Genomic DNA, 14,423 nt, shown 5'->3' with positions numbered 1-14,423 from the left:
ATGCCAGCCCAACAGAAGAAAGTCATATTTTGCATAGCTGGGGTGTTAAGCTTTGCTTGTGCTCTAGGCATTGCAGCAGCTGTCGGAACTCAATTATGGATCAAAGGAACAATACTGTGCAAAACTGGAGCTCTGCTGGTCAACGCTACAGGACCAGAACTGGAGAAGTTTATTGGTGAAATTCAGTATGGGCTTTTCTATGGGGAGCGTGTTAGACAATGTGGGCTAGGAGGGAGACCTTTTCGATTTTCATGTAAGTAACAATGCCATTTGAATTATTTAATACCTTAGTGCATACTATCATGATAATGAGCAGACAAATGCTTCAGTGTGTTCTTATTTACTTTGGAATTTTAACAAGTGCGAAATATTCTACGATCAAATGGTTTTGTTTCTGAAGTGTGTCCATCTTAACATTTAAACTACCTTATTACTAATATTAGTTACAATATTAGTGACAATTTCAATGCACCTGTGTTATGGTTTATTACGACAAATAGCTATGTCCCCCTACTTTTTTGTTACTTTGAAAGAATGATTTTGTTGTCTATTTATCTATTTTATGTTCTATTGTGAAATCAACAGCAGTAAGGTAACAGCAGCCTTATTAGAAAGCCAGTGCAAAGCCTCATTTACTGCTTTTGAAGAACATAGCAGCAAAAACTAACAATCTGCTGCATTAATTGGGAAAACATACTGGGTTTATGCTAGTAGCTGTTCAATTAATTGACCTGCAAATTGAATTGGGTATCTGACAGATACAGAGTTTAATGGAAGGAGATTGTTAGAAATTGTTTTGATTTACATGCAATATTCATAACCTGTTCATCTTCAAGGATAAAAAGATGAATAAATTGATCAAGTGAACATACAGTTTATATATAGCAACATATTAAATGGATAATAACAAATGGAGCTTTGTTTTATGTATGTAACTCACAATATGCCACATGAAAGTATTATTACAAAAGACAATTTGGAAGCAGTCTTCTGAAACAGTACTGGTAAATTACTTGCATGAATCATCTGTGGTGAAGTAAGGTTACCAGATTATGCATCAGAAAAGATTTACGATATACTATTTTTGCAGAGGTAGTAGACCAAATTCATTTAGTTTACTGTTAAACTTTGATATGTCTAATTTCCATAACGGGTCTATTTATGACAGTTCTCTTTATTACTTTCCCGGCTGTCACAATATGCTGATGTTCTACCCTGCAGGTTACAGTTTGGGATGAATTTTCAGAGCATTCTACTAAATCCCAAAGAATTAGATTTCATCTGTAGATATCATGAACAGCAAATGATAATGCAGATAGCACAACAGAGCACTGACTGGATTTAGTTCATGTTCATTAAGATAATGGAGTTGTTAAGGACAAAGCTGGGAATCACATGATTGGGGGGGAGGAGGGGTTGTCTCCCCAGCAGCTTGGGAATGTGTGAAGCACTAATGAGTTTTGGCAAAAGTTCCAGCAGAGAACCTGATTCTGCAATGCTTACACTGAGGAGAATTTACTTAGACAAGTAGTTCTACTGACTTTCACTCACATAGGGACTACTGAGCATGAGTAAGGGTTGCAGAACTAGGCCCTGAGTTATTAGAACACTTGCATTGTCCTCAGATTGTAAAGCAAAATAGTTATAATACATTTTCCTAGCCTAGGCTGGCTGGGTTCATGGAACTAGTCATTACCAAAATGATTTACTAGTCTGTTCTGAATTGGTCACTTCTAATCTGATATCACTTCTGCTTCTATACAAAGAGAAATTATGAATGTGCTCTTAATAGGTTTGTAATGATTTATAATAATAATAAATCAAAGGATCTGAAAGTGCTTTATTAAAGTGGCGTTTAGAGCTGGGAAAATACTGCAACAAATTTTCCATAAATAGCTACTCCCATTTTAAATGATTTTGCTCCCTTGTCATACTTGCACTCTTTGAGCTGTTTTTTTTTTTTTTTATTTTGCAGGGAAGACAAAGGTGTTTTTCTTAATTCACATTAGCTAATTTGGGTTAGCTAACATGCGTTAAAATAGCAGCAAAGATGCAGAAACTTGGTTTTTAGCTTAAATTAGCAAGTTGTGTTCAACCCCTGACCCTCCTACAGGCTTTATCTCAAGCTGGTAGCCCGAGTTAAAAATCGAGTTGCTGTGCCTTTACTGATATTTTAACCTGAATTAGCTCTCATGGGTTAGCTAATGTGAGGCCTTGGCTACACTGGCAATTCACAGCGCTGCACTTGCTGCGCTCAGGGGAGTGAAAAAACACCCCCCCTGAGCGCAGCTAGTGCAGCGCTGTAAAGCGTCAGTGTAATCAGAGCCTGCAGTGCTGCACGCTCGCTCGCAGGGCTGCAAGCTATTCCCCTCGGAGAGGTGGAGTACATACAGCGCTGCAAGAGAGCTCTCGCAGCGCTGGCGGCGCGACTACACTCGCGCTTCACAGTGCTGCCGCAGCAGCGCTGTGAATCCGCGAGTGTAGCCAAGTGTAGCCTGAGTTAAGAACTCATCTTTTTATTTTGCACTGGAGATATACCCTTTGGACGAGCTTTCTGGGACCATTCATTCAAACGAACTTTACTGCCATAAATATTCCCCAAACATTAATTTCAAAGTTGCAATCACCAGAATGTTATTCTTCACACCTACAAGTAACTGCACCCAGAAGTGCATGCATGCACAGCCAATCGATGAACAGAAACAATACTTGGTGAGGTATCTAACTAATCACAGCTAAGCACAGTGTGGAATGTTAAAAATTGAGCACTGGATAATCCGTCCACAGTGAACTACGTGATCATTCCACATGGGAAAATATTCTTTAAAAATTCATCAAATACATTTGAGTAATGAATAAATATGAGGAAATTGCAATGTTTGCAAATATTTCATAAGCAAAAAAGAGGCTGCGCTGAGAATAATACAAGAAACTCTAGCAAATATTATCATCCCAATTTTACAGATGGAGAAAATGAGATACAAAGATTCAGGATTCTGATTCAGGGGCACACCCATTTTCCTGAGGAAGGGCGCTTAACCATGTACTTAAAGTTTAAGCATATACTTCACTGCTTTCCAGAACTGGGGTCTAAGTGATTTATTCAAGAACATAAAACATAAAACAAATCAGTAGAGAGTCAGGCCTCCTAGCTCTCATTTCCCTAAGTGAACCACTACTATATGTTGCCTTCCTTTTATCTAAATTAAATATGTGGCATTGCATTGTTATTTGAATAGATTTTCCCCTTGTATTACAAGCCCATTGTAAATCCTATTTACATGCCCAGGAATATTTCATTGTAGCATCCTCAGAAGAGAATACCAGGAAGTGATTACTGGCACTAGTGTACATCTGAAACTGTAGAATCCTGCTAAGATGACCTGCTGCAACCAGGTTACAGCATAAATCTTATAAAGACATCCCTTTGGAAAATCAGTCACTAAAGCATTTTTGTCTGTGTGAACTTTCACAGAGAGTGGATGACGGAGGAGTTAATGTTCCCTTTACAAATAACTCAGACTATTTTTTAATTAGCTGAAAGAGCAAATGCATGTGACTTTTGTGTTTAAATATGATAAGGTATCTTAATATGTGCATCTAAGGAAGGATTTCACCTGCACAGAGCCCAATTACTGAGAGACATTAGTTGACATTCTCCATATCTGTGGGAATACACAGAGTCTACATAAATTCTCTCTGGAAGTCATTATAAATGGCCCAGGAAGTAGTATGATATATGTGTCCACAGTTTAATGAACTGAAGTACACTGTAACACATCTGAGAAGAAACAGTCTGGAAAATAGGTTAAATGATTTAGTTCTATGTTTGTTCCCATTAAATGTTCCCTACTGACCACTATATCTCTTTTAATTGTAAAATGAATTTGGTCTGCCAGCAAACCCTGTTAGGCTGGGAAAAGCCTTCTGCTTCATTTACTCTGGCTGATTCTCATCAGTTTCTGGGTCGGCAGTTCATTTTCTAAAGGTCATTGGCATTCATACCTAGCACACAAATTCATTCATTATAATGAAGAAATATATTTTTTTCAATACAACATCACTGCTGAATTTAATTTTCCTGATATGTCACCTATACAATTTTAAAATTCTAGATGTAGCTGTCAAGGGAAACAGCCAATATAATGCAGTTGTATGTTTACTTAAAATAAAGATTGATCTTATTAAGTATGCAGTATTGTACTTTATCCCAAAACATTCACTTGTGCTGAAAAACACAATTCCGGAGAACCTTATTTGTGACAGAATGTGTGTCCACATGGACTAAAGACTTTGTTTTCCCTAGTTTATGGCTAACTTAATTGGCATAGTGCTAAAATGTATACCATTTACACTGATACTACTGTGATTAGTAAATACTATTTTGGCTAGTAAGAAAGTAAATGTATAATATAAAGAATCAATGAAGGGCCTCATTTTCCGAGCTATGCATGTGCAGTGACTGGGACAGGGCATGAAACCTGGGTATTCGGATGTGTAAATGTCTAGTTAGTGGCTCGCAGCAGAAATAGCATTTGCAAATACCTAATTTATACATGCAATTGTGGTAAATGTTCTTGCAAATTAGGCATGCAATCCTATACAGACGCTCCCCGGGTTACGCAAACCCGACTCATGCAAATCCGGATTTACGGAAATAGTTCCATATATTCCATAAGCGTTTTTTTTGTCTGGCGTAATTGTCGGGTATACGTTCCCGACTTACGCAAAATTCGACTTACGCAAGGCGTTCTGGAATGGAACACTTGCATAAGTCGAGGAGCGTCTGTACATAGCTTTGGGCATGCACACACATTCTGAAAATCACACCCTAAATAGTAAGGAATTAATTGTAACTGCAATCTGATGTCTTGAAGGTAGAAAAGGCTTGGCTCCTGCCTGATGGTGGTGGAAGCATTATCAGAGAGGTTGTTTGTTGCTGATGAACAGCAGTTTTGTAACTATTCTACTAATGGTGATAAGTGTTTGAACTGAACTTTAGGTACATGGGCTAGTTTTAAATGCAAAGTTCTTGATAAGTGCTGGAAATATATAAACTGGTATTTGAGGAATTCCTGTGTTAATAACTCTGACTTTATGAGATTTGATTCTGCAGTTGGACATGTTTCATCACAGGATTAGAGAAACAGTGATGAGATTGTACCCCTCAGGGACTATCAAGGGAAGTTGATAGAAAACCATAACTACATAATGCCTTTGTCCATCAACACTGGTCAAGACAAGTAGAGTTTTTATCTGATCTTTTTAATAGTGCTTTAAAGTGTTCTTCTCACAGTGGGCTGAGCGGAGGTAATGGGCAAGGAATAGGGAATTGGAGTGCCTGGACTCGCTGTAGTGCACCATTACAATTTTAGACAATATTAAAGGTTACATTTAACAACGCTCTGAGCAAATTTTACAAATGTTTGCTTAAATATAATTAATTTGCTTTTAATATAATCGTGGATATAAATGTGGCATTACCTGCTTTTTTATACTTACTGCATTGCTGGCTGCAAAACTGTTTGCTGGTAAACATTTTACAAGGTAGAGTAATTTATGTGAGGCTCCTACTTAGCTCTTTCTCAGCATGTTATAACCACAGCAAGGCAATCTGAGGAGTTATTACCCCCAGTTTAATCATGCCCCTGTCGATCGGAAGCAGTTAAGTTTGTTTTATGATTAGTTCTAAAATATTTGTTGTCAAACACATAAGTGATTAAAAATTACTTATAGAAAATCTGATTCACTATCCACCCTGACCTGGGTAGGTATGGTCATAATTTGAACTAATAGCCAAGACCTAATACAAAAGATGCTAAAACTATATATAATTCCTAACATTTTATTTTATACTGTGTCTGATAAAATATGCCTTGTTTTTATCTAAGCCTCAACATCGTTTCCAGTTTTGCAGGCACAGTTTTTAATCCTTCAATAATAATTAAGTATGGGTGCAAAAGTGCAGGCATAATTGTGCCCATGTTTATATATTTAGATGGGTAACTGCTTGCTTTGTAGATGCCTTTAGATAGTCAGGACAGAGAGCACAATTGCACATGCAACAAATTGTAGCCAAAATATTGAGGCCATTTTTAAAAAACAAATATAGACTTCCAAGTTAGTGCTGCTTAATGAGTTATTACATACAGACTACTGTGCCTTGTAACAAGTAGCAAAGCAACAACCTCCCTTCAGACTCCATGGGCCAAAATTCACCCATAAGAGGATGCAATCTGACCAAACTGATTGAGTTAGAGGCAGAGGTGAAAGTAAGCCAGTATGGTCTGGGACGGTGTACCGGCAAGAGCTGGTACACCGCTGACTGTATCGGCAGGGGGCAGCTTCCCCAGGCTGGCGATTTAAAGGGCCTGGGGCTCCCGCCACCGCTACTGCAGAGGAGCCCTGGGCCCTTTAAATCACAGTCAGAGCCTCGCTGCCGGAGCCCTGGGGTCACAGTGGCAGCTAGAAGCCCCAGGGTTCGGGCGGCGATTTAAAGGACCTGGGGCTCTGCTGCAGTAGCGGGAGCCCTGGGTCCTTTAAATCACTGCCAGAGCCCCACTGCCAGAGCCCCGGGCCTCCAGCGGCGATTTAAAGGACCATGGGCTCCCCGCAGCAACCAGAGCCCTGGGCCCTTTAAATCACCGCCAGAGCCACACTGTCACAGCCCCGGGGTAGCGGCAGTGGCCGGGGGCTCCAGCAGTGATTTAAAGGGCCCGGGGTTCCCGCTACCACAGCGGAGCCCCTGGCCCTTTAAATCGCCGCCAGAGCCCCGCTGCCAGAGCCCTAGGGTAGCAGCGGCAGCCGGGAGCCGATTTAAAGGGCCCAGGGATTTAAAGGCCACGCCTTTTCTGGTTGAGGCCCCGCCTATTCTGGATGAGGGCTTGCCCCCATGCTCAGGACTTTGGTGTACCAGTAAAGTCCTTTAAGTTACTTTCACCCCTGGTTAGAGGTGTAAAATCAGCATGAATCAGAGCAGAAAAAGGCCCACAATATCTATACATCTTATTTTGCCACCAGTTCCTTCTTCCTTTATTTTGGCATCCTATTTTTTTTTAATTATGGTTTCACTGTTTCCTTTTACTTCTCCTTTAATTCTCTCCCTCTTTTACATGCAGAACTATGTTTTCAGACACAAAATGTTCCATTAAATGTTTTACTTAAAAAAAACTCAGGGGAAGTGTTCTGATCTTATAAAATACCCTTAATCTTTTGTCAGTTCCTCGTTTCAGGAGGCCATTTGGAGAATTCATGAAGGGAGATTCTCTAATGTAAACCTAGTGCATTTGTTCCAGTACATTGTTATAGTCCATAAACAAAAAACTTTATTTAAAAGGGACTGAAGTTGGTTAACTGTGATATTCCTCCAATGCAAAGCAAGGAAATACCAATTTTGCACTGAACCTCTTTGAGGAAGATTTGGGAACCTTGATAACAGCAAAGGCAACGTTATTACCCTCACACTTTCATAGAGCTCAGTCTTCCTTTTTCCTCTTTCTTCTCTTCCTCCCCAGTGCATCCTGGGAATTGTAATTCCTGGTTTCAAGGCCACGGGAACAAATTAGGAACAACTTACAAACACAAACTAGAGTAGCTATCTGCATCTAGGTAGATACAACTCAGCTTTTCCCTTAATAATAACCATTGTAAAACTTTAAACAGTTGTTTCCAAACCATGACTTGAGTCTGCTAGCAAAGTCTTCCAATCTTTGTCTCACGCTTCTCCTAATACCTAGAAAGGCAGGAACAAGACCAAGCAGTGGAGCAATTCTTCCCAATAATAATAATGGACAAATCTATAGTAGTGTCATTGATGTTCTCTGGTCCAAGGTGGAAAATTAGCACTCTATTCTTCAGCTGCTGGCTGATGAGCTGTGGACAATCTTGAAATGTTCCATTTCTTTCTATCTATTAACACAGCAGAATCTCCTTGGCTTTCTGCTATCTGCAAAGGACATGAATATCTTGAATATCCTTTTTAACTCTGTGTGGTAGCTTCACACAATCTACAATTTGAAATTTGTGAGGTTTAGCACCTTTTTTATCATCTACATACTGTCTGTATTTCTGCTGTTTATTCCTAACACATTCACAAATAGTTTCATCGGAAGGTTTAATTGAAAAGGAAGAACATGTGAGCCTGACAGGTAGTAAGTTGTGTATTGGCCTGGTGTCCTCTGAACAGTTCAAGGGTTGATACTCCAGTTGTTGAGTGGGGAGTGGTCCTGTAAGCAAACAGTGTTTCAAGTAAAGCTTTCAAACTGATAAGTTGCAAACATTCTTTCACCAATATGTTCATTCTCTCAACTAGACCATTAGCTCTAGGATGATATAAACAAACAGTTTTGTGCTTGATACTATTGCTAGTGAAAATACTCAAAAACCAGTGGGAGAACACTTTAACCTGTCTGGTCATTCAGTGACAGACCTGCGGGTGGCTATATTACAACAGAAAAACTTCAAAAACAGACTCCAAAGAGAGACTGCAGAGCTAGAATTGATATGCAAACTAGACACTATCAACTCCGGTTTGAATAAGGACTGGGAATGGCTGAGCCATTACAAACATTGACTCTATCTCCCCTTGTAAGTACTCTCACACTTATTATCAAACTGTCTGTACTGGGCTAGCTTGATTATCACTTCAAAAGTTTTTTTTCTCTTAATTAATTGGCCTCTCAGAGTTGGTAAGACAACTCCCACCTGTTTATGCTCTCTGTATGTGTGTATATATATCTCCTCAATATATGTTCCATTCTATATGCATCCGAAGAAGTGGGCTGTAGTCCACGAAAGCTTATGCTCTAATAAATTTGTTAGTCTCTAAGGTGCCACAAGTACTCCTGTTCTTCTTATTGCTAGTGAGGAAGTGTTGCATTTCAACAGAGGTCAATTGCATTCCATTGTCAGATACCAATTCCTTGGGAAATTCTTCTTGGAAGAAGACTGATGACATGAACTTAATCACTCGTTAAGTGGTAACCATTCCAGTGAATGTATCTTCCAGACACTTTGAATGAGTCTAACATTACTATGGCAAACCTTTGCATAACATGCTGATCTTCAAATGGTCCTATTATGTTGAGAGCCATTTTCTCCCATGGACAGCTTGGATAGTCAACTACTATGAGAAGGATGCTGAAGGTTTTCTGTGACTTATCTCTACTAGCATAACCCATGCAATTCTTCATTATTTCCTCAACTTGCTTGTCCATCCTTGGCCACCAGAAGGCTCGTCACAGTTGTCTTTTGGTTAGACTCATCCCCAGATGTCCTTCATGTGCCATGTGAATCAATCATACTCAGAAGTGTAGGCACAATAAGACAGTCAATTCTCAAAATCCATTCATTTAAAACACGGTACAGTTCATGTGAGATGTGTCTATATGGTTGCAAGTGTTCTGGTGTCATTGTCTTGTAAGGCCATCTATTGAGAATGTAAGCCTTTAGGTCCTGAAATACATTGTTTTCTTTCATGACTGTTGCCCACTCTCAGACTTGCGATCACTCCTAGGGTTGTAGCAGATATTTGCGCAATGACAATCTCTTCATTATCTTTCTCTATTTACACTCATGATAAGGTATGGGCAAATGAGACAGACAATCTACAGTCATAGGCATGGGCACGGGGTGTGCCAGGTGTGCCCAGGCACACCCTAATGCAGGGGTGGGCAAATGGCTCCACTCTCCTGGCTCAGCAAGACGCCGGCCCCTCCCCTGCCTTCCCTCCTCCTCTGGAGCCATGCTGGGGGCTCTGCTCCACCAATATCTAGAACTGGGTCTCTTCCCCAGCCCCTGCCTGCCTGGAGGAAAGACCCCCTCCCCCGCGGGTCTATCCCCCCCCCTGCCCCGCCTGCCTGGAGGAAAGCGGCACACGCCTCTCCGGTGCCTGCTTGTGTTGCTGGTGGAGCAGCACATTCCTACACTGAGTGGCTCCTGGCAGCAACTGCTGTCTGCTGCCCCAGGGTCCTAGTGCCCCCCCATCCCCTAATGGCAGGACAGGCTGCCCTTACCCTGCCCTTCTGCCCTAGCCCTGAGCCTCACCAACGCCCCAAACCCCTCAACCCCAGCCCTCATCCCCCCGCACCCTAATCCTCTGCCCCAGCCCTGATCCCCCTCCTGCATCATGAACCCCTCATCCTCAGCCCCACAGCCCTCACCCCTGCACCCCCTCCTATCCCCAAACTCCCTCCCAGAGCGTGCACGCCCTCCCCTTCTCACACACCCCCTCCTGCCCCCAAACTCCCTCCCAGAGCCTGCACCCCCTCCTATGCCCTCACCCCCAGCCCAGAGCCTGCACCCAAACTCTGTCCCAGAGCCTGCACCCCTCACCCCCTCCTGCACACCCACACCCTGCCCCACCCTGGATCCTGCACCCAAACTCCATCCCAGAGCCTGAACCCTGCACCCCTCCTGCACCTTAATCCCCAGCACAGGACCTGCACCCAGACCTCCTCCCCCCACCCAAACTCCCTCCCAGAGCCTTAGGCAGGTGGGGAGGTGGGTTCTGGGCACCACCAAAATTTCTACAAACCTGCCACCCATATGCGGGGCAGCGTGTCTGGCTCTGTGTGGAGCAGAACATGCTGCTAGGACCCTCATGGGAAGCGGTCCGGGGCGGGGGGGGGTTGGATAAGGGGTGGGGGCAGTCAGGGGATAGAGAGCAGGGTGGGTTGGATAGGGGATGGGATCCCAGGGGGGTGGTTAAGGGTGGGGGGGGTCTCTGGAGTGGGCAGTCAGGGAGCAGGGGGGGTTGGATGGGGCATGGGAGTCCCAGGGTCTATCAGGGGGCGGGGGGTGGATAGGGGTCAGGGCAGTCAGGGGACAGGGAGCAAGGAGGGTCCTGGGGGGGGGGGCAGTTAGTGGGGGGGGGTCTCTGGAGGCGATGGTCAGGGGACAAGGAGCTGGGGGGGAGTTGGATGAGTCAGGAGTTCTGGGGGGGCCCTGTCAGGAGGCAGGGGTGTGGAGAGGGGTTGGGGCAGGCAGGGAGAGGGTTGTATGGGTCAGGAGTTCTGGGGATCTTGTCAGGGGGCAGGGAGCGGTTGGATAGGCGTGGGAATCCCGGGGGTCTGTCTGGGGGCGGGGGTGTGAATAAGGGTCAGGGCAGTCAGGGGTAAGGTCCTGGGGGGGCAGTCAGGGGACAAGGAGCAGGGAGGCTTAATTAGGGGCAGGGGTCCCAGGAGGGGGTAGTCAGGGGACAAGGAGCAGGGGGGGGTTGGGAGTTCTGAGGGGGGCAGTCAGGGGGCAGGAAGTAGGAGCAAGTGGATGGGGGCAGGGGCGGGGCTAGGGTAGGGCTCCCTGCGTGCACACCCCAATGCAATATGCTGCGCACGCCTATGTTTACAGTAGTATTCTTGGCACCTTCTCTCCACCAGCTTCATGTGCAAGTTACACTCTTTATCCCCACCATTGGACCTGGTTTTCCTCTCTCTTGCACCTTGTGTCCTTATTTAGACCTGTGCAAACTGGATCTGATTTACCACTGCATTCTTCCAGTTTTATGACAGGCTAACTTAACAGATATTAAAAACTTAATGCCAATAGGGTGCCAGTTACATTACTTTGCAGCAGGATCTGTTTCTTGACCAGCTTATGCCCAACATCTAATTTGCACCACTGTTTACATCAGTACAGACTTCCAGGGAGTTGCAATGTTGTACTCTAATCTGCATTTTATTTCTTCCTTAGGCACTGTATAACAGAAGGAATACTTACAGATGTTGAAGCACTTACTTTGTTCTAATAACATTTGGGAGTAGGGAGTGAACATTTAGTACGCAGATTCAGGGCATATTTTTAGCATTTAAAAATTCAAATATGTGAAATTTACCTTCTTTAAAAGCTCAACACAAATAAGGCTGGCTCAGACAGAATGCTCTTAAAAGCTTGGCCATCAAAAGGTAAAGTTTAGAGTTACTCTCCAGGCACAGAAAGGGTAGTAATTATTAATACATGTAGTTAGATGTGATCAAGAAGGTGAGATGAGGTTTCCCACAAAGCTAGTCTCTCTCTTTTGGCCAATTTGCACTTCTGAATTCCACAATGTGCTTCTCTTTAAACATCCTTTAGAATTAAATTTGATGACTTCCTTTTCCTCTTTCATTGAGTTCTAAGGAGCACAATTTAAAACAATAAGCACAGAGCAGCACAAAATCCCTGCCCAGATTTTTAAAATAATAATTTTGTCTAATGTTTGTCGTAATTTTCTGTTCTATTTTGTTTTTAGTTTTTCCAGATTTGCTCAAAATTATCCCTGCAAGTATCCATGTAAGTGTCATTCTCTTCTGTACAGTACTGATAGTCTTTGCTCTGGTGGGAACAGGTTTCTTCATGTACAATGCATTTGGCAATCCCTATGAAACTCTGCATGGTCCAGTAGGGTTATATCTTTGGAGCTTCATTTCATGTAAGTACTTTAGTATAGTTCTGCATTTAAATTAGTCCCTTATTCATATTTAATGACTTAAGATGACTGATCTATTTAATAAAACATGATGCTGTACTGAGAACTGTAGCTGCATTGAATCTGCGAACTATAGCTGGGTGGAGAAAGGTATTCCATTTTGGAGGATTGTGCTATTTTAAATTTTGGTTCAGTTCTGATTCTGAACAAACCCCAAAATTCTCCATAACAGGGGAGGAAGCATGGCCACTAGTAAGTCTGCGGCCACAGACCTTGGAAGCCTGGGTTCCCCAGCACCCTACCAGACAGGTCCCAAAGAGCCAGGCAGGCAAACTGGCTGGATTCTAGGTAGGGTTTCAAAACTTACCTAGCAGGCAAGGTTCTATTTGTCAAACTCGAACCATCTCAAGAGAATGTTTTGTTTTTGATGAATCGGCAAATTGGGACACCAAAAAACTTGGGTTTTTTTTTTAATTTGTTGGGAAACCACCTGGGAATCCTTGGGCTTGACTCTCCCATTCCTTCCATTGATGTAAGTCACATAACTTCACTGAAGTCAGTGGAATTTCACTGGTGTAACTGTGGGGAGAAAAGGGCTCTGTCTTATTAGCGAGAACCATAGGCCTGATTCTTATCTCAACACCACTGACTTCACTGGGATTACTCCAGACTGACATCAGCATGAGATCAAAATCAGGCCCATGGCCTTTCTTTGCAAGGGACAGATTCATTGCCAACATTTCACACTTTGTAAGGGTTGCAATTGGAAAGCATCCTATTTGAAGAAGCCCATTTGGGACATGAAATCTACTGCCACTTGCAGTAAAGAGAATGAGGCATATTAGACTTTAAACTAGAGTAAATTTTTACTATTAGTTTAGCTGGAGAGAAAAAGGTGCAATTGTGCTAAGGGATGTTGCTCATTAAGATCATGATCAGCAAAGTATTTAACTACATACTTACCTTTAAGCACCTGGGCAGTCCTATTAACGTCAGTTGGACTATTAATATGCTTAATAGTCAAGTTAAGCACTTGCATATGTGCTTTGCTGGATTGAGACCTTATACTAGACATAACACTTGGTATGGTTGGCTATTTAGGTCCTAATCCAAAATTCACTGGAGTCAATGGAAAGAATCCCATTGACTTCGATGGCCATTGAATCAGGTCCTGAAAAAGAAGCCCCTGGGAAGGAGTCAGTTAAGTGACCATAAAATATACATTGAAATGTAATGAAAATGGCATTTTACTTTTTGGTTATTTTTATGTCGTTCATAAAGATTTGTTGTTGGGAAATTCTTGGAGCAGTGATGTTTCTTGTTCTATTTCAGGTTCTTGCAGTTGTCTCATCATGATACTATTTTCTTCAGAAGTGAAAATTCACCACCTCTCTGAGAAAATTGCAAATTACAAAGAGGGAAGTTTCATCTTTAAAACTCACAATGAACAATTTCAGGATTCATTCTGGATCATCCTGGTTTGCTCCTTGGTGCACTTTCTGAATGTTTTGCTAATACGGCTTGCTGGATTTGAATTTCCTTTTTCAAAATCTAAAGAGTCAGAGACAACAACTACTGGAGCAGCTGATCTCATGTACTAGCCTGATGTCGATTTTTAATAACATTTCAAGCAAAAGGGTTAATCTCAGCCACTTTCAACAATGACCAAATATATCTGGTTTTACATGATTAATTTGAAAGATATTAAAATCAAGAAGAGATCTAAAATAAATGTCACCACAGTAAACACAATAAAAGCATAGTATGCATGGTCCTCATTAGGACTAGATCAAGATATCCTTACTCCCATCACTTAGTACCTTATGACAGTAATTCCATTTGTTTTAATGGGATGATGAGAGAAATAACGTATAACAGTGATCTGGGCCCTATGTACTTTAATAATGGAGGAAGACATAAACATATAGGCAAACATTTCCACCAGCAGTACAGCATTTGCTTATATCCAGTGGTGTATTGGAATGACTACTACTGCTGTTTTATGTATGTATCAAGACTG

At 42.3% G+C, this 14,423-nt stretch overlaps 1 protein-coding gene across 2 annotated transcripts; it reads left to right on the top strand.

Moving 5' to 3' along the window:
• Positions 1-14,004, top strand: CLRN1 (clarin 1). 2 transcript variants are annotated; one of them, XM_054039137.1, is made up of 3 exons: positions 1-253; positions 12,227-12,406; positions 13,736-14,004. In XM_054039137.1, the coding sequence occupies exons 1-3, from the start codon at positions 1-3 to the stop codon at positions 14,002-14,004; spliced, it is 702 nt and encodes a 233-aa protein (XP_053895112.1). The 2 variants fall into 2 exon arrangements, with proteins under 2 accessions (XP_053895112.1, XP_053895110.1); XM_054039135.1 differs by having other exon boundaries at positions 13,685-14,004.
• The last annotated feature ends 419 nt before the right edge of the window (positions 14,005-14,423 follow it).

This window comes from Malaclemys terrapin, chromosome 9 (genome assembly GCF_027887155.1).
Source record: "Malaclemys terrapin pileata isolate rMalTer1 chromosome 9, rMalTer1.hap1, whole genome shotgun sequence".
NCBI classification, from domain to species: Eukaryota; Metazoa; Chordata; order Testudines; family Emydidae; genus Malaclemys; species Malaclemys terrapin.
This window is presented reverse-complemented; position numbering and strand designations above follow the sequence as displayed.

Excerpts from the sequence above, each read along its gene's own strand:
- CLRN1 (XM_054039135.1), top strand. The coding sequence starts at position 1 with ATGCCAGCCCAACAGAAGAAAGTCATATTTTGCATAGCTGGGGTGTTA. Across the intron at positions 254-12,226 it reads GAGACCTTTTCGATTTTCAT|TTTTTCCAGATTTGCTCAAA; the intron begins GTAAGTAACAAT and ends TTTTGTTTTTAG. Across the intron at positions 12,407-13,684 it reads TCTTTGGAGCTTCATTTCAT|ATTTGTTGTTGGGAAATTCT; the intron begins GTAAGTACTTTA and ends TCGTTCATAAAG.